Here is a 19,084-nt window from a genome sequence, read left to right as displayed (position 1 = left end):
AGCCCCAATTAACCCCAGATGTTTGAGCTCAATCCATGCTTCTTGCTGAATGCTGCTGACATTAAATGCTGGTTTCCTGCACACAGTTTTGTGGTGACACCTTACCAGTACAAACGCATGCATCCATTTGTAAATATTTTTGGGGTTTCATCAAGTATTGGGCACTCTCTGTACTAGGGATTTAATGGTGAATAAAAAAGACTTATGGAGTTTACATTCTAGCTGGGAAGAAAGATAATAAAAAACAAATAAATATATATTCCGATGTCCAGGAGGACCATGGGCTATGAAATAAAGGGAAGCTGGGCAAGAGGGTGAGAGGGATGGGTGATGCTATTTTAGTTGGAGTGGTCAGGAAAGGCATGTCCGAGGAGATCCGTGTGCACAGAGACCTGGATGAATAATGACGTGAGGGGTCAAGCCATAAAGAAGAGTGTTCTCAACTAGGAAAAGTATTCTAAGTAGAGGACACAGCAAATGCAAAGGTCCAGAGGCAGGAATATGTTTGGAGTATCTGAGGACCATTAGGCAGTGCAGAGTAGCTGGAACACAGTGGGCAAGGGCAGGAGGCTGGGGAAGAGGTAGCTGGAAGGATGAGAATGTGGGAAGTTGAAAGATGTGGTGTTGTGCCGATGGCAGGCAATGGGACCTTGCCCAGCTTGGCTACTGACTGACTGACTGGACAGCCTGAGAGCCCCCAGCCCAGCTGTGCAATGGCAGGTCTGGTCAGATGGTCTGCAAGTTCTCTGAACGCTTCTGACGCTCTAGCAATGGGTAACTGGCAGGGGCACCTTTCTAGGCCTGCTTTTTAATATGACTGTCACAAGCCTCAGAACAGCCTGAGAGTGACAACTGGTGGAAGGTAAACAAGCATGCTGGATGGCTTTCAAGGCGACTCAGCCCAGGCTTGCTGCTGATGGCCTGGGCCCGGCACCGAGTAGGGCAACTAGGAGTGGCTGCCCTTGGCCATCTTCCATCTGCTGAAGAGGCTGGGGACGCTTCAAGAGAAAGGGCTCGGAACATGGGGATGGCAGCCAGACCTAGAAGTACACGTGGCCCACCAGCGAGTTTTCTGGGTTATGTTTTCCTTCCAGGACTCAAAAATCCCGGAACTAGAGGTCATGAAGAGGTCCAAGAGAGGCCCTCTCTAGTCTTTTTTTTTTTTTTTAAGATTTTTACTTATTTCAGAGAGAAAGAGAGAGAGTGTACAAGCTGGGGAGACAGCCAGAGGGAGAGGGAAAAGCAGACTCCCTGCTGAGCAGGGAGCCGGATGGGGGACTTGATGCCAGGACCCTGAGATCAGGACCCGGGCCAAAGACAGATGCTAAACTGACTGAGCCACCCAGGTGTTCCTACTAGGCCCTTTCTAGTCTAAAGGGAAGGAAGGGGGACTCAGAGAAAATAAGAAAAAAAAAATTTTTTTTTTCGGCTTTCCTAAACCCCACTCTTGAAGCTTCAACCGCATGGTAAGGGGGCAGCGATGAGTGGACAAGCACAAAAATGCTAAATATATGGGTAAATATAATAGGCTATTTGTGTCTCCTTAGGCTTTTTATGTGTAATGGTTGAGAGCAAATATAACACTGTTGGGATTTTCAATATATAGAGATACAATATGTGTAAAGCTGCATTCTACAGGGGAGGGCAAAGGGATCGATAGGGTGGTCATTTCTTCATTCTGCTTGAAGCAGCAAAATACTAATTCTAAGTAGACTGTGAAAAGGTACATATCTTGTGCTCACCTGAGCAATCACTAAAAACTCATACAAAGAAATAGAGTTTTTAAAAAAACAGAATTAAAGCAATCACCAAAGATCCAGCTAAAAGAAAACCAGTCTGTAAGCTGTCAGCAGCCCATTCCTTGTGGCCTGGTCTAAAAACATGCGCCAGGCCCATCAGACTTTTCTCTTCCAGACTTGAGGTTGGAAATCAGAAATGGGAACTGCACAGCAAGGACTGGATTCAAGCGGTCTTGAGGAAGTGTTAGGGCTGGGAATCAGAGGAGGCCATGAGCAAGCAGGCAGAGTCGACAAAGAGAGAGCATGGGATAGGCTGGGCAAGAGGGAGGGGCCCCCAGATCCCCAGTCTCCCAGGGTGAGGAAGCATCTTGTGCTTCCCCCTACAGCTTATGGGCTTCTCTAGAGCCCTGTCCAAGGGCAAGTTGCCCCTTCACATCTGAGCTCGAGCCAGGTTGGGTGTGTTTCTATGTCTCACAACTCCATCTCTCAGTGTGGTTTTGTTTTAGACAGAAGAGTTCCAAAGAATGGAGGGAGACGCAATGGGCTACCCAGGGCCTTTAGGATACCAAATTCCCTTTGCTTTTTCATTCAGTACTGGTGCTTTGTATGCACCCACACTTAAAGAGACTGGCTCTTGAAGGCAGGGAGGGACTCCCTGGCAGATGGCAGTGGAGGCCCATTGTTATCTGTGATTGGTTACACCAACTTTCTGGTTTGGTCAGCTACCTGGGAATTGCTCAATGGGTATAGATGGAATAGAGGACAGTCAGGGCCAAAGTCCCCACCAGATCTAGCTTATAACCACAGAGCCAATGTCCAGCCCACACCCACAGAGCTAAGGTCAACTCCAGGACCACAGGCCAGCGTCCCTACCAACAGAGCCAAAGTCCAGCCCCACCTGAAGGCAAGCCCCACTCTAGACCCTCCAGGGTTCTAGGAAATCCCCTCAGAACAGCTACCTTCCCTGTCCCATCCACTTTTCTGTGGCAGCACATGCTGTGGGGAAAATGCCTACTTTCACTGGGGTTTTTTCACAACCAAATGCAATGTCTGAGCCAAACACAATGCTTTGGTGATTGCTTAAGTCTCCACCAATTCCAGGGGCACCTGGGTGGCTCAGAATGGATCCCACTAGCCCACTGACATGCCGTGAGCACCTATGGAGAGCACCTATTGTGCGTCCTAGATGGGCCATTAGCACTGCCAGGAAAGCCTGCTGACTGTCCCCGCTGTTCTCGCACTCCCATTTCCTGGCACACTGGCCTCTGTGGCCTGCTCTTTTCCTCCACTCGCTGCTTCATTTCCCGCCCTCATCTGGACAAGCCTGACCGAAGCTGGCCCTCGGCACTGTCTCTCGAGCACCTGCCCTCTGCAACCTGCTGTTTGCCCTGTTCAGGGGTGCTCCACAGTGGCGGTGGCGGCTGAGCCTACTACGGGGACTTCTCGGCCAGGGCGGGGGGCAGGGGGTGCGGATTTTCACAGCCATGCTATGGCTACCTGTGAAGGCAAATCTGTCCTCTTCTATTGTCTTTTTGAGATGTTTGATTTCAAAGTCCCTTTCCTTCAGCAGCTTGTACAATCGCCCATTTTCATCCACCGTCTCCCTGAGCTGCTCTCGAAGGTGTGCAACCTCATCTTCAAGCATCCTACAAGGGAAAGGCAGAATTACAGGGAGCAATGGGCGGGAGTCAGGCTTCTGCCGCGCAGGTGTGCTGTACCCGGCCAGACACTAGGTGGCGGTAAGAACGGGCCTGTACGATGCGGGCCTGCGTGGCTCAGTGGAGTTAAACCTCTGCCTTCTGCTCAGGGTTCTGGGACTGAGCCCTGCATTGGGCTCTCTGCTCAGCTGGGAGCCTGCTTCTCCCTCTCTCTCTGCCCCTGCTTGTGTTCCCTCTCTCGCTGTGTCTCTCTCTGTCACATAAATAAATAAAATCTTTTAATAAAGTAAAATAAAATAAAACAAAACAAAATAAAATAAAATAAATTAGGCTCCACATCCAGCATGAAGCCCAACGCAGGGCTTGAACTCATGACCTCATGACCCCTAAAACAAGACCTGAGCTGAAATCAAAAGTTGGATGTTTAACTGACTGTGCTGCCCAGAGGCCCCTGGTATTATCATCAGTGTTGTTATTCTACCAATGGCACAAGTCTCCACCAATTCCAGCTTCTCCGATTTGGGGAAAGATCATTGGGAAGTAGGCCTGGAGTTAACTTAGAGCTAATAGCCATAGGAACTTTTTCAATTAATGAACAACCTGTATGTTTTTCCCAATTTGCATTTTTTAGCATAATATTTTGAAAATTGAGAAATCATAAAAAGGAGAATCTCAAAACGGAGAAGAGAGATGCTGGGCCAAACCAGAAGCAAAGAGACAACTCAACAACTACTATGGTTTCTTTTTCTTCTTTTCTTTCTTTTCTTTTTTTTTTTTTTTTTTACTTGCAGAGAATCTTGTATCAACATAGCCTTCTGTTTCTAATAGCAAGAATAAATCATCTGTGATATTGCTGAATTTAAAGCAAAATGAGAAGATTCTGGACTCCTTTCAACCTTTTCACTGCAAAGAACCAAGGAATGAATCAAGAGCTTTTTTATGCAGGTATGTTTATGGATTGTTATGTGTCAGGAGAGGGAAATTGGCATAGGAGAATGATCCCAGATGAGAGTTTGGAGCAATGATCTTTTATGAACCATGACAGTTAGCCAACCAGCTCCTCAGAAACCCAAACACGATTTTCATGAAAGAGAGACTGAATAAGAAAATTCAAGTGAATAAACTACACCCTGATGAGCTTCCAGTTTTCCATTTGACTTAAAATGATTTTTTTTAAAGATTTTATTTATTTATTTGTCAGAGAGAGAGAGAGAGTGAGCACAGGCAGATAGAGTGGCAGGCAGAGGCAGAGGGAGAAGCAGGCTCCCTGCTGAGCAAGGAGCCCGATGTGGGACTCGATCCCTGGACTCTGGGATCATGACCTGAGCCGAAGGCAGCCGCTTAACCAACTGAGCCACCCAGGCGTCCCTTAAAATGATTTTAAAATACAGTTCATAACAAATTATATCCACAGGGGCACAGATCTATCAGACATCTGTGGCTCAACTTAGAAACATATATCTAATCAACCTGATCAATCCAGTAGTCTGTTACCAGTTCACCCCCTCTCTTCCTCTCCCTCCAGTGCTCCTGGGAGAGTTCAAACTTGCATTTACCTCTGCTCAAAGCTGTTTTTCGAGTTTTGCTCCCCAGCTTGGAGAAGGCCGAGGCCATCGGAGATCTCGAAGGACTCTTTTTGGTCATCGACTTTGATTTCGAGTCTCAATTCCTTTTCCTTCTGTTTCTCCATCTGCTTCTGTAACCTTTTGTGCTGCATCTCCTGCATGGCCTTGAACTGGAGGCGTAAGGTGTCCTGCGTGCCTTCGTCTGCTGCCATCTAGCCCTAGGAGTAGGAAAAGCAGCAAACCCCACCAAGTACACATTTCATAAGAGTACTCAGCACACAGCTCTATCTACAGTCTCCAAGTCTGGAGGACCCTGCTCAGCCTTGAGTGTGTCCATATAGAAACTCAGAAGACCCACCCTCAACCTCAAATCCCCTGAAAGCCAAAGCTGAATATGCCACCAGACCAGGAATGGCGTCAGAATATGCCCCAGTCCTCAAACTCAACACTGTTCTCCTTCCTGTCTCTGAAAACGGTGGCTCTCAGCTCTGGCTGGAGTTTCAGCTCTCCTAGGAGCCCCTAAAATATAGCAAAGTTTGGGCACAACATTCTTGGACCAGTTAAATTCCAGTTTCTAGGAGTGAGGTCCAGACATCATTACTTTTTAAATTTTAAGTATAATTTACACATGGTAAAGTGCATAAATCTGATTCGACGTTCAATGAGTCTTAACCTAAATATACATCCTTACGGTGGCCACCCAGATCAGGGTATCGGGTACTTCCTGTCCCCCAGCAGGCTATCTTGTGCCCTCTCCAGGCAGGAGTGCCCCCTCCCCCAGGTAACCACTATTCTGACCTCTGCCATTAAAGATGGGTTTTCTTTTCAATCAGCTCTATTGAAGTATAATTCATTGATACTAAAATATTCCATTTTAGGTGAGTCGTGACAAATCCATTATACTTGTGTCATTGCATATGTGTCATTGGCTCATCCCTATTTATGGTTGCGTAGTACCCCACTGTGTAGCTATATCACAGTTCGTTCACACACTCACCTGTTATTGGTCACCAAACTGTTTCCATTGTCAGCTAATATGAATAAAGCTGCTATGAAGATTCATATATAAGAAAGTCTTTGTGTGAACATACCTTTTTTATTTCCTTTGGGTAAATACATCGAAGTAGAAATGTCAGATTATATGGTAAAGTTATGTTAGCTTTATAAGAAACTGCTCAATTGTTTGCTAGAGTGACTGTAACATTTTTCATTCCCAACCAGCAGTGTATGAGAGTTCCCGTTGCTCCACAGCCTTGTCAGCATTTAGTATGGCCGGTCTCAATTTTAGTCTTTCTAGTAGGTATGTAGTAATATCTCAGTGTGCCTTCAAATTACATTTCCATGATGTCAAATTATATCAAGCATCTTCTCATGGGCTTACTGGCCATTTGCGTATCTTCTTTTGGGATGTGTCTATATATATATAAATTTTTTTTTGGCCCAGTTTTAAATAGCATGGTCTATTTATTATTGAGTGGTCAGAGTTCCTTATACATTCTGGGTAGTTTTGTCACTTTTGAATTTCAGATAAACAGAATAATAGAGCACTGACACTGGAATTTTTAAATGGTCCACACCTGATTTTAAAGTGTAGACAAGTGTGAAGCACCTCTGCCTTAAGCCAAACCTAAGTCACACCATTTACCCACCATACAATTACTCATAAATCTTAAGGGTTCTCCATAAATATATTCACATCTGCCCCCATATTTCTAGCTCCACTGATACCACTCTCACTGTCATGCTCACAGCCACCTCAGGGCCTTTGCACTTGTGGTTCTTTCTCCCTGGAATGTTCTCCCACCCCCCCACCCTCAGCCAACAACTACTTGACTCACTTCTCTCAAATGTTACCTTATCAGAGAGGCCTCTGTACTCCACTCTTGTAGAAATCTTTCTTACTCTCACTTCCCATACTCCTTACCCTTTGGTATCTTCCTCCACAGCACTTAGCTTCCCTTGACATGCTGTATGTTTGTTGGTTGTTGGGCTGTCTGCCAGCCCAACAATGGCAGACACTGTGTGATGTTCACTGTTGGGCCCTCAGTGTCTAGAATGGGGCTTGGTGTGTAGCAGGCATGAAGTGAGTATTTGGTGAACTAATGATGGATGGTTCTGTTCCCAGGACGGCTCAGGGGGTCCCTCCTGCCCTGGCTGTCCTCTCCCTCTTCCCACCTCACTTAGAGTCTAGCCTGCATTCGCCAAGGGACTGCTTTCTTTATTTTTTTTTTAAGATTTTATTTATTTATTTGACAGAGAGAGATCACAAGTAGGCAGAGAGGCAGGCAGAGAGAGAGGAAGGGAAGCAGGCTCCCTGCTGAGCAGAGCGCCTGACGCAGGGCTCCATCCCAGGACCCCAGGATAATGACCTGAGCCGAAGGCAGAGGCATTAACCCACTGAGCCACCCAGGCGCCCTGGGACTGCTTTCTTTAAAGCACAGCTCTGAGCCTGACATACCCAGCACCAAAGAGCCTCATTAGATGCCCATTAGCTGCAAAACCAAGTCCAATGGCATTAAAGGCTTTGGGGGCTTAAGCCTCTGTCTCTCCTTCCAGCCTATAGTCCTCTCTAGTGTCCTCTTCCTCCTCTGTCTCTACATCTCTCCCTCCCCTGACTTAAACCTTGCTGGTTCCCCCAGGCCCAGCATAAATAGCACTTCCTGACCCTCCAGGAAGAATATGTTCCCAGCATCTACACCTCTCCACTGGGCTTATCTCCACCCTGTCCATAGAGGTGGTCCCAGAGCCTATACGAAAGGCTTCTTAAACCTGTCTCAGTATCGAATCTCTAGGGATATGATCTATAAGTAGTGATGTCCAGGCCCCAGCCCTGCAGGTTCCATTGAATGAGTCTGGATTGGAGACTAGTCATGGGGCTGTGTTAGCACGGCCCAGGTGGCTGGGATGTGCTGAGGACTGGGCCTGCAGTCTGACCTTGAGCCTGTTGCAGTAAAAGAGGCACTGGTGTCACCTTGGAATTCCTTACCAGGTAGCTTCGCCCATAAAAGGAACTGTGCATTAAAGAATTAACTCATCATTCTGGGTTGTCCACACCCAGCCGATTCCAAAGAAAGGTTTGACCCTTGACCTGCTCCTAGAAGCTAACCTCTAAGTCTTTGGTATATTCTTCCTGGCAACAATGCCCTTCTTGATCTGGGTGACTTGGGCCACTGCAGATGGTCTGTGCTAGCTAACAATGTGATTTTTATGATGGGGCCCTTAGGCCACGCCATGTATCAGCTTGACCTCTACAGGGGTGGGAAATTCAATGACTAAGGTCAGCCATGCAGGCAGTCAGCCATGCCTATGTGACTGACCCACAGTAAGAACCTGGGACCCCAAGGCTTGGGTGAGCTGTTCTGGCTGGCAACGCTCCATGCGTGTTGTTGGGAGAGGCAAGCACTGTTCCTGAGACTCCACTGGGAGAGGAAAACTGGAACCTTGTGTCTCATGTCTCCTGGACTCTGCCCAATGTGCCTTTCTCCTTTGCTGATTCTAATCTGGACCTTTTTGTCATAATTAACTGTATAACAGCTTTTCTGAGTTCTGAGAATGCTTCTATCAAATCGTGGAAACTGAGGCTAGTCTTGGGGACCCTCAAACTACAGGAACCCCTGGACACCTCTGGTGAATGTGTGACAGCCCTAGATAAGTCTCCACTCACACTTTATTAAATAAGCAGACGAACAAACAAAAGCGTTTTTATTGGGGGTCAATCACATAGGCATGGCTGATTGCCTGTGTGGTTGACCTTAGTCATTCCATTTCCCAACCCATCTTTTGGGACACCCAGAGATATAATGTAACTTAACAACTGGACTCTATGTTACAAACAGGCAAATCATATTTTTTCTGTAAAGGGCCAGACAGTAAACATTTTAGGCTTTGTGGGCCACATGGTTTCTGTTGTAAGTACTGTGCTCTGCCATTGTAGCAGAAAGTAGCACTAGATAAGCCAGAAATGAGTGGGTGTGGCTGCGTTCAGGTAAAACTTTATTGCAAAAACAGGCAGTGGACTGGATTGGGACTGTGGGACCTTAGCTTGCCAACCCAATTTAGGGGAATTTCACCTGAAAAAGTGTTCAGAGATTGAAGAAAACCCTACTGAGCCTATTATTTGAAAAATATAACCCAAGAGTTTAAAAATAAGTTTATCCTGTGATTCCCTATTTCCATAGATTGTAAGAGGGGACAATCATATACTTCATTTTCCAAATTGGGTCATCTTGGAGAGTGAAAGGGAGAGCTATTAATAATCATTTTGGGTCAAGAGCAACTTGGAGGCTGTGCCTAGCATATAAAGCAGCAGTTCCCACCCCTGCTGAACACTGGAACCACTTGGGAAGCTGTAAGGATCCTGGTGCCTGGGTCCCACACCCAGGGTTTCTGAAGTCACAGGTCAGGGTGCAGCCTGGGTGTCAGACATGCTGGTCTGGGCTACTGTACCAGTTGCCTGGCCCAAGCTGAGACGGCACCAAGGGTTCAGAGTGAACTTGGCTCTGTGTGAGTCCAGAGTGTTTCTAGACCTCTTTGGATCTTAACCCCTCTTCAAGAAGCATGAGATGACAGGGAGACCACAGATGTGCTAGGAGGGGCGAATGCAAAGCGGGGGTGGGGTGTGTGTGGGTGTTTGTGTGAAGATACTTTGTTAGCTATTCATTGGCAGGAACAAAATATTTTTCCCCCTTCCTGGTGATTTCTCTTGGGGACTCCCTTCCTCCCCCCACCTTGCCCCACACCTAGATGCTTCCTGTACCTCACAGTGATGCCTGTGACCTATCAGCAGAAAGCCTCCCATGGCTGCTGGTCCAGCAGTGCCTCAGCCCCATGACATGGCTGGGGAAACCTCCACAGCCACTCCTTCACCTCACAAGGTCACCTCTTCTGCACCTTATCTCCAGCCTGCTCCTCCTGGTGCCTCCCCATCTCTCTGGCTGCCTGCTTCCCACCTTAGCTCTGGGTCTTGTCTCGGTACCTCTAATCTATACCACATATGGCCATTTAGGGCCTTTCTAAAACCAGATCAACATGGCTCCTAGCTCTCCAAGACCCTGCCAGGACTCATGGAGGGTACTCTGGCTGGCCCGAGGGTGCCATCCATCCCACATTTTTATTTAACTTTTATTTAACTGAATTTGTTGCCAACATTCAAAGATCTTCAGATTTCAATTAAAGCCAGATTTCCAGCTTCTTTTTAAAAAGCTTACAGGTCTGGCCATTCTGGGTCCATAGCCCAGCATGAATAGCAGCGGCTGGGCAGAAGGAGTGCCCTCTGGGCAGGCTATGCTCTTCCCACTTAACACCATCCAGACCACCCTAAGATGCTGCAGCTGGCACATCAGCCGCCTGGTGTCACTGCTCGGAAATGCTGTTCTTTCTCTTACACCTGCTGGATTCAACCACTTTCACTTCCCATCAGCCCCAGCAGATGTCTGTGTTTGTGACTCCTCCTAATGCTCAAGCCTAGAGGCATCGCAGAGCCTTGCTTCAGCCTCTCTACCTTCCTGGGATGCCTTCCTCCCCAGGCTTTTCCCCCTTTGACTCTTTAGCCTTTAGGATTCTGCTGGGGGCATACTGTGGACTCCTAGAATCCTCTGAGTGTCCCTTAATCACAAAACTTACTTCAATGTATTATAATTATCTATGATTTTGTTTCTATTCCTTCCTTTTACTAAGAGGACTCCTAAGGGCAGTGGTCTTATTTTTTTAATTCTCAGCATCTTGCCCAGAATGGGCTTTCGGTTATTTATAGAATTGTCATTGAAAGAATGTAGCAGGTGCTCAAGGATGAACAGGAAAAAATGAATGCATGAGACAGAGAATAAACAAACGTGGTTGCCAGAGAGGAGGGGGTGGGAGATGGGCCAAATGGGTGAAGGGGAGTGGGAGGTACAGACTTTCAGTTATGGAATGAGTAAGTCACGGAATGAAAGGTGAAGCACAGGGAATATAGTCGATGATACTGTAATAGCATCGTATGGTGACAGATGGTGGCCACGTTTATTGTGGTGAGCACAGCACAACATATAGACTTGTCCAATCACTGTCATACACCTGAAACTAATGTAACATTGGGGGCAACTATGAGTTTTTAACAAAAACTTAAAAATGAGTGGCTGAGTGAATATATGAACAAGGAGTAACTAGTAAAGCCTTTTCTTCTGTTCCTGATGTGCACTTGAAGTCACTGGGGAACAGGTACTTCCTAGATGCATACTGTTACCTGGGCAAATTAATCTCTGTGCTTCAGTTTTCCCATCTGTAAAATGGGGGGATAGTCGTTATATACTTCACAGGGTGGCTGTTCACTCACAGAGTAAAAGAGAGAATGCGTGGCAAGTGTTAATAGTGCCTGGCCCAGAAGCTCTCCTGATGATTTAGCTCTTTTTTTTTTTTTTTTTTTACAATTTAGCTCTTATTATCTTTTTCCTCCATGAAATGGGGTGTCCTCACTCCGGTCAAGCCTGTGGGAGACAGACAGCATCGCAGACAGACAGGGCCCTCTGGTCTACATCAGCCCCCAGGCTGCTGGCACCTGCTCTGTGCTCTGCTGGCAACCAGTGGAGATTTGGATTTCGTTGACCCGGGCTGTGGCCTGGGCCTCTGTGTGTTTTCACTTATTTTTTATTTTATTTGTGTGTTTGGTTTTTTTTACATCTATTTTTACAGTTTCCCATGTGAGTCTAACGATGAGGTAGGCCTGAGAATGAAGGGAGGTAAGCAGTCTGAGGGGCTGGGGAGACCTGCAGGAGAGAGCACCACCATCAGCCTGAAGCTGAGCACTAAAGAAACTGGCTTAGGGTGGGGAAAAGGGGGTGCTGGAGTTGGGGGATGGGGGTCAGAGGGCTGTCCTGTCAGAAGAGCATTTGCAGAGAGAATGTGATGAGTGTGGGGAACTGAGAAAGGCTCAGGAAGGCCAGAGGGCAGGGCAGAGGTTTGGGGAGGGACTTGAAAGAAGGCCTTATCTGGCCTAACTAAGGACCCTGAACTTCATCCGGAGAATGTTGGGGATGTTCAGAGGGTGCAGACAGGATCACACTTGCATTTTGTGAAGCTGGAGGCAAAGGGGCCTAGCTGGGAGGATGTTTCCAGAAAGGAACATGGTCCTGAAACAAGGCTATGGCCGTGGTGATGGAGAATGGGGAACAGGAATGGTGGCAAATAGAAGAGATGGGAAGCAAGGATGCAGCCTAGAAGGAGAGGGGAATCTAGTGGGTTTGGGTTTAAGTGGCTGGGGAGATGGTGGGTCTGGGCAAAAGAGTTTTCCAAGCTGCAGGCAAGCCTGGTGCCAGGCACTGCTAAATTTGAAACTCCCTTGGCTTTCCACATGGAGATGCTGCGTGGGTCTGTGGCTCAGAAGGGCAGCCTGAGCTGGAACCTCAGGAGCCCAAGATTGGGAGGTGGACAAAATCCAGTGGGGAGAAGGTGAGCAGGAGTCTGGGAAGGAGCTGAAAGAGAAGGAAGGGGACAATGGAGGAAGAAGAGATAGCCAGGAGCAGATAGAAGCAAGCAGATACTACTAGGTAGATATGGCGACAGATGGGTGAGTCTGAGCAAAAAAGAGGCAGGTGGGCTGATCAGGGCAGAGGCTGTGGGGGCAGGAGGCTGCAGTTAGGGGTCACTGAAGGGTGGATGCCAGGGACCTCCTGAGATGGGCCCCAGACCACATTCTTCCTCCTCTTCCTAAACAACTTAATTACAAATCAAGGTAGACCCTTGACCAAAGACAACACAGATCTCAGTAGGGGATGCTGATTCCCAGGAAGCAGAAAGTAAAACTTATACTTTATAAAAGCAAATAACAATAATGCTAAAGCTAGATTTTTCAAAACACCCTTTAGCCCCACCTGATTCCTGACTAGTTCATGACCATGTGGTTGGTATACATTAAGAACAGGAGCAAAGATATACCTGTGCTTTGTATTTTGGGGAGTCAAGATGAAAGAATGGAAGACTTCCTGTCACCTTCCATGTACTCTCAAGGTGGAAAATATTATGTTCATCTCGAATCTTGTCTCGTATAAGCCAGCATGGGTACGTAGCGGTGCTAAGTTGACATGCATGCCACAAATGAATAAAGGAAGCCCAGCAGCTGGTTTGGCCTTAGAGCAAATAGCACCGAAGACATTCAAATTGATTTCATTTGGTCCTGGAGAGTGTGGTTGAAAGATCACTTAGCAAATGTGTACTGGCATCGCACAGAGAGCTATAGATAGATCTCTTCATATGGAGCTTGTAGTTTGGAGGAAGAGACAGACATCGCTCCAATGATCCCATTAAAAAAAGCATAAAATGGTCACTGGGATGCTCTGAAGGAGAGACATAGGGTTGAGACTCTCCATCAGGGAGTCTGACATAGTCTAGAGAATCTAGGAGAGAAGTCCCGAGGAAGTGAGCGGAGACCTGAAGTATGAGTAAGAGCTAAGCAGAGGAAGAGCATTTGGGGCAGAGGGACAGCATGTGTGGAGGCCCTGTGGCAGAGTGAAAAAATGGCAGGGCCTCTAATGACCAGAGGCCTCTACTCCCCTTGCACGTCTAATTCATCAGCAAATTCTCTTGGTCTACATTCAGAATATACCCAGAACCCAAGCACTTGCCACCTCCTGATTCCTGCTATAGCCTCCTAATTTCTGTCCTTACATCTGCCCTTGCCCGCAACCCCATGGTCTCTTCTCAACACTGACGCTGTTAATACATAAGTCAGACCATGCCCACCTCAGCATAAAAATAGGGCTTCGTGTAATCTGGTTCCTCTGCCAACCCATCTTTCATTATCAAGGACACATCAAATTCACAGACTCTTCTGCTGGCTGTTCCTCTGATGGAATGTTCTTTCCAAGGTACTCGTTGTTATTGATTCTTTGGGATTTTCTACACAGACAATCAGGTCGTCTGGGAACAGGATCATTTTATTTCTTCCTTTCCAACCTGTAATGGTTACTTTTCCTCTCCCACTGCCAGACAGGTAGATAGGTATTTACTCAAAGGGCATGTTCTCAGGGAGCCTTCCTTGCCCACCCTACCTAGTTCTGTATTCCCTTCCCCTGCTTCCAGCCCTTGAACTCCCTCTTCCCTCCCATGTTTATTTTTCTCCATCATGTTTTTCAAAGTCTGATATACAGAACATTTTATCTGTTTATCATCTATGTTCTCTAACTAGTACATAAGCTACCTGACACAGCACATCTTCATTGCTGTCTTTCAGATCTGCAACAGAATTTAGCACACATTTAGGTGCTCAGTATTTCTGGAAAAATGACTAATTAGGCCTTTCTTAGTCCCACCATCTTTGGTAACCAGCTGTATCTGTGAACATGCTATTCATAAGTAATGATAACAAGTGCTTAGACAAGCATTATCTTTTAAAATCCATCTTAATAACATTGTGCCTTCTACATGTGGTGCTCTGGGGCATAACCAGGGTCTTGTTACTTGTTCTGGACTTAAGGAGTGGATGTGGAGGGGCAGAGAGTTTTAAAAGTTAAAGCTCAACAGAACTTCTGACATGTAAAGAGTTTAGAAGCTATCATTTCTATCCTCACAATAAGAAAAAATCTAAAAATCAACAACTGGAAATCAGTGGAGCTCAGAATCATTAGACAGTTGAGGTCATAGGGCAAATTGCTCCCAGAAAACTGGGAGAGTCAGGTGAATACAAAGAATTAGCTTACTAGGAGCAGAAGTCTACAGCTAGAGTCGATATCAGTAGACACACTAACCTGTAATTGAATAATTGTTGGGGGCTCGGTGTGAACTAGCTTGCAGTTTTAAAACTCCAAGGGGTCTAGTTATTTGGGGGCCCTCATACTTTTATGATTTTTAGCCCCAGGAACCCTACCAGATTCTCACTGTGAAAATCAGAGGAAAATCCAATCCTGCTTCTGGCAGTGGGAGAGAAAAAGACTGGAAAGAAAAAAATAAAACTTTCTTGTTCTCAGATGACATGACTGTTTATGTAGAAAATCCCAAAGAATCAACAAAAAGAACAAAAAAGAAATCCTGGAACTAAAAAGCAACTATAGGGGCACTTGTGTGGCTCAGTGGTTTAAGCCTCTGCCTTTGGCTCAGGTCATGATCTCTGGGTCCTGGGATTGAGCCCCACATCGAGCCCCACATCGGGCTCTCTGCACAACAGGGAGCCTACTTTCCCCCTCCCCCTCTGCCTGCTTCTCTGCCTACTTAGGATCTCTCTCTCTGCCAAATAAATAAATAAAATCTTAAAAAAAATAAAAATAAAAAGCAACTATAGCAAGGTTGAGGACACAAGTTTAGTAAACAACAGTCAATTGTTTTCCTATATGCCAGCAAAGAACAACTAGGAACTGAAATTTAAATGTAACACCATTTGCATTCACATAAAAATGGAAATAATTTAGTATACATCTAACAAGATATGTAAAAGATCTGTATGAGGCAAACTATAAAACTCGGATGAAAGAAATCAAAGAAGAACTAAATAAATATTCCATGTTCATGAACAGGAAGACTTCACTACTGTTAAGATGTCAGTTCTTCCCCCAAATAAACAAAACAAACAAACAAAAAGTTGTCATTTCTTCCTAACTTGATCTATAGTTTCAACACAATCCCAATCAAAATCCCATCAAGTTACTTTGTGGCTATTAACAAACTGATTCTAAAGTTTATATGAAAAGTCATAAGACCTAGAATAGCCAATACAATTTTGAAGAAAAAGAACGAAATTGGAGGACTGAGCTACCCAACTTTAAGACTTCCTATAAAGCTACAGAAATTAAAACAGTATGGTATTGGGGAAAAAACAAACAGATCAATGGAATGGAACTAAGAGAGCCCAGAAATAGATCCACACAAAAGGAGTCCACTGATCTTTGAAAAGAAGCAAAGGCAATTCAATAGTCTTTTTGACAAATGGTGCTGGAACAACTGGATATCACATACAACAAAATAAATCTAGACACAGACTTTACACCTTTCACAAAATTAACTCAAAATGGATCATAGATATAAATGTAAAATGAAAAACTGTAAAACTATTTGAAGACAATATAGGGAAAAAATCTAGATGGCTTTGGGTTTAGGAGTGAGTTTTAAGACTTAATACCAAAAGCATGATCCATGAAAGAAAAAACTGGTAAGTTGGACTTCATTAAAATTAAAAACTTCTGCTCTTCAAAAGACACTATTAAGAGAATGAAAAGACTAGCCACAGTCTGGAAGAAAACTTTGACTGCAGTACACAATTCTGATAAAGGATTGTATATTTTGTAGTATATTTTGCAAAATATGCAAAAGAAGTCTTAAAACTTAACAATATGAAAACAACCCAAATAAAAAATGAGCAGAAGATCTGAATACACATCTCACCAAAGAAGATATATAAGATGGTAAATAAGCATATGAAAAGATGTTCAACATCATATGTAGTTAGGAATTGCAAATTAAAACAACAATGAGATACTACTACACACCTATTAGAATGGCTAAAATCCAAAATACTGATAACACCAAATGTTGGCAAGGATTTAAAGCAACAGGAAATTTTATTCATTGCTGGTGGGAATGCAAAATGGTACAGCCACTTTGGAACACAGAATGGCAGCTTCTTGCAAAGCTAACCATATTCTTACCAAATGATCCAACAATCATATTAACCCAAATGTGTTGAAAAGTTATGTCTACACAAAAACCTGTAAGTGAATATTTATAGCAACTTTATGCATAATTAACTAAAATGAGAAGCAACCAAGATATCCTTCTGTATGTGAAAAGATTAAAAAAAAAATTGGTACAACCATACAAGGGAATATTGTTTAGTGATGAAAAGAAATGAACTATCAAGCCATGAAAAAGCATGAAGGAAAGTTAAATGCATATTGCCAAGTGAAGAAGCCAGTCTGAAAAGGCTACATTCTGTATGACTCCAACTATATGACATTCTGGAAAAGGCAAAACTACAGAGAAGTAAAAAGATCAGTGGTTGCCAGGGTTTGGGGAGAGGGGAGGGAAGGATGAACAGTGGAGCACAAATGGGTTTTTAGGACAATGAAACTCTTCTGTAAGATACTTTAATGGTGGATACTTGACATTATGCATTTGGCAAAACCCACAGAACTGTACAACACACACATTCACACAGCCCCTAACATAAACTATGGACTTTTAAAGTTAATAAGGACATAGCTCTAGCGGTAGTAACAATGTATCACAGCAATGCATGATGGTAATAATGGGGAAAAAGGAGGCTATATAGGAACTCTGTATTTTCTGTTCAATGTTTCTGTAAATCTAAAACTTCTCTAAGAAATAAAGCCTATTTATTAATTTTTTTTTTTTAAAGTTAAAGCTAAGTCTGCATGGAAGGAAATTCCGGCTCAGGAAAGATTTGGAGCCAAAGGATGGGGAGAATGGCACCTACCCACTAGGCTACTCCTGTAGCAAAGCAAAGGTCCCAGAGGCAGTTGAGCACTGGGAACAGACACCAGGGAGGAAGGGCTGAGGCATCTCGCAGGCACGAGCCTCTCTGCCTCCACCAGCCTCCCTCTTCCTTCTCTCTCTTTTTTATTTTGTTCTCCTAGAGTATTCCGAGCAACAGCCTGGGGTCCTGGGGGTGGAGAGGAGAAGCCCAAGAGATTCCCAACTGAGAACCCTGTGCACCTACTAGTCGCCTGTCAGGACCCGCATCAACGTAGGGATGGGCTTGGGGTGGGGCGCACAGGTCTGGTTCTCCCGGCGGAAGTCCCGCTCTGAGGGGACTCGCTCGTCTGGGTTTCGGTCCGTGGGGGCTGGCGCTGAATCGGGGATATGAGGGAAGTGGATACCAACAAGTCGCTTAGTTCCCGCTCCACCTCTCAGTACGGCGCAGCAGGGCTCTGTAGAGGATAACCAGAAGAGGGTGCTGGTCCGACGGACCTGGGTGGGAGTTCTGACCATGGCGCCTACTGTGTGACTTTGGGCAGCTGATCCCACTCTGCACCTCACTAACTCCTGTAAACACACGGAATCTAAGTCTCTGTTTGGAGAGGCGAGGAAGCTCTACATGGAGATTGACAGAATGAAGTGGGGAGAGACCTCGTTCGCCAGGCCGGCAGTGGGCACCTGGCAGCGGCAGGGGAGGATGCCCGGGCGAGCTTGTGCGCTCCCACCCAGGTCCGGCACCCCCCACCCCCACCCCCCAGCAGCTGCTGGCTCCCCGGGCTTCAGCCTAGGACCTTCCGCCCTTCCCAGCACTTACAGCCGTCACTCCGCTTCTCACTTGCAAGGACAGAGCAGCTCTGTCTCCTCTTCCCCACGCCGGCACGCGCTGCCCCAGCAACCGTCACCAGGGAAACCAGCAACGTCACGACCAGCGTGACGTCACCACGTGTCTACGGAGGCCGAGGGGGCTGTGGGACCTGGAAAGGTGACGGTAGCGTTTGTGGACCAGGTTGAGGAGGGGTGGGAATAGGGGCGGTAGGCTGAAATAGGAGTCTTATGCCTGAAACTTTGACGTTGGCCCAGTTACCTGGTTCTGGAACATGTTTTAAAAGTTTCGTCGGCTAAACATTTTGTGCAGAGATGCACGTTCAGTTGTCCTGTAAGGGAGTTGAAAAATGATCCCACCACGAAATTTAACGTATTCTGCATGTCTTTGAAAAATGGGGGAAATTGTGTTGTGATAGTGAAAAAAGCAGGATGCAAAATAGTAATTGCTAAATTGTTTTTAAAAAGAAACAAGACTGTGAGGATCACATAGAAATATTAAAAGAAAATGATTATATTTGGGTGGTGGAATTACAGTGCTGTTTTTCTTCTTGCATTTTGGGGAATTTTAAAAATAATGAATATGGGGGCGCCTGGGTGGCTCAGAGGGTTAAGCCTCTGCCTTCGGCTCAGGTCATGATCTCAGGGTCCTGGGATCAAGCCCCGCATTGGGCTCTCTGCTCAGCAGGGAGCCTGCTTCCTCCTCTCTCTCTGCCTGCCTCTCTGCCTACTTGTGATCTCTGTCTGTCAAATAAATAAATAAAATCTTAAAAAAAAGAATATTCCAACTATTTTTTAAAAATAAAAATAATGAATATGGTTTATTTTCATCGTGGAAAACACTTGTATGTTTGTTTTTTTAAGGCACTGCCCAACCTAAGTCACTACCATATTAATGGCT

At 45.5% G+C, this 19,084-nt stretch overlaps 1 protein-coding gene across 6 annotated transcripts in view; it reads right to left on the bottom strand.

Annotated features, from left to right (window-relative positions):
• CCDC13 (coiled-coil domain containing 13) overlaps positions 1-18,258 on the bottom strand; it is a 51,414-nt gene extending 33,156 nt beyond the window's left edge. For 4 of the 6 annotated variants that reach the window (XM_032861057.1, XM_032861062.1, XM_032861061.1 and 1 more), the window contains exons 1-3: positions 18,176-18,254; positions 4,954-5,180; positions 3,237-3,385 (exon numbers count right to left, since the gene is read on the bottom strand). In XM_032861057.1, coding sequence (XP_032716948.1) covers positions 3,237-3,385; positions 4,954-5,174 — 370 coding nt within the window. In that variant the 5' untranslated portion in view covers positions 5,175-5,180; positions 18,176-18,254. Of the gene's footprint in view, positions 1-3,236; positions 3,386-4,953; positions 5,181-5,959; positions 5,994-18,175 lie in introns of all 6 variants that reach the window. The other 2 variants (XM_032861058.1, XM_032861059.1) reach the window with 2 other exon arrangements.
• Between the last annotated feature and the right edge of the window lie 826 nt (positions 18,259-19,084).

This window comes from Lontra canadensis, unplaced genomic scaffold, assembly GCF_010015895.1.
Source record: "Lontra canadensis isolate GAN:19392208 unplaced genomic scaffold, GSC_riverotter_1.0 scaffold20, whole genome shotgun sequence".
Taxonomy (NCBI): domain Eukaryota; kingdom Metazoa; phylum Chordata; class Mammalia; order Carnivora; family Mustelidae; genus Lontra; species Lontra canadensis.
Note: the sequence above shows the minus strand (reverse complement) of the source record. Positions and strands in the feature narration are given on the sequence as shown.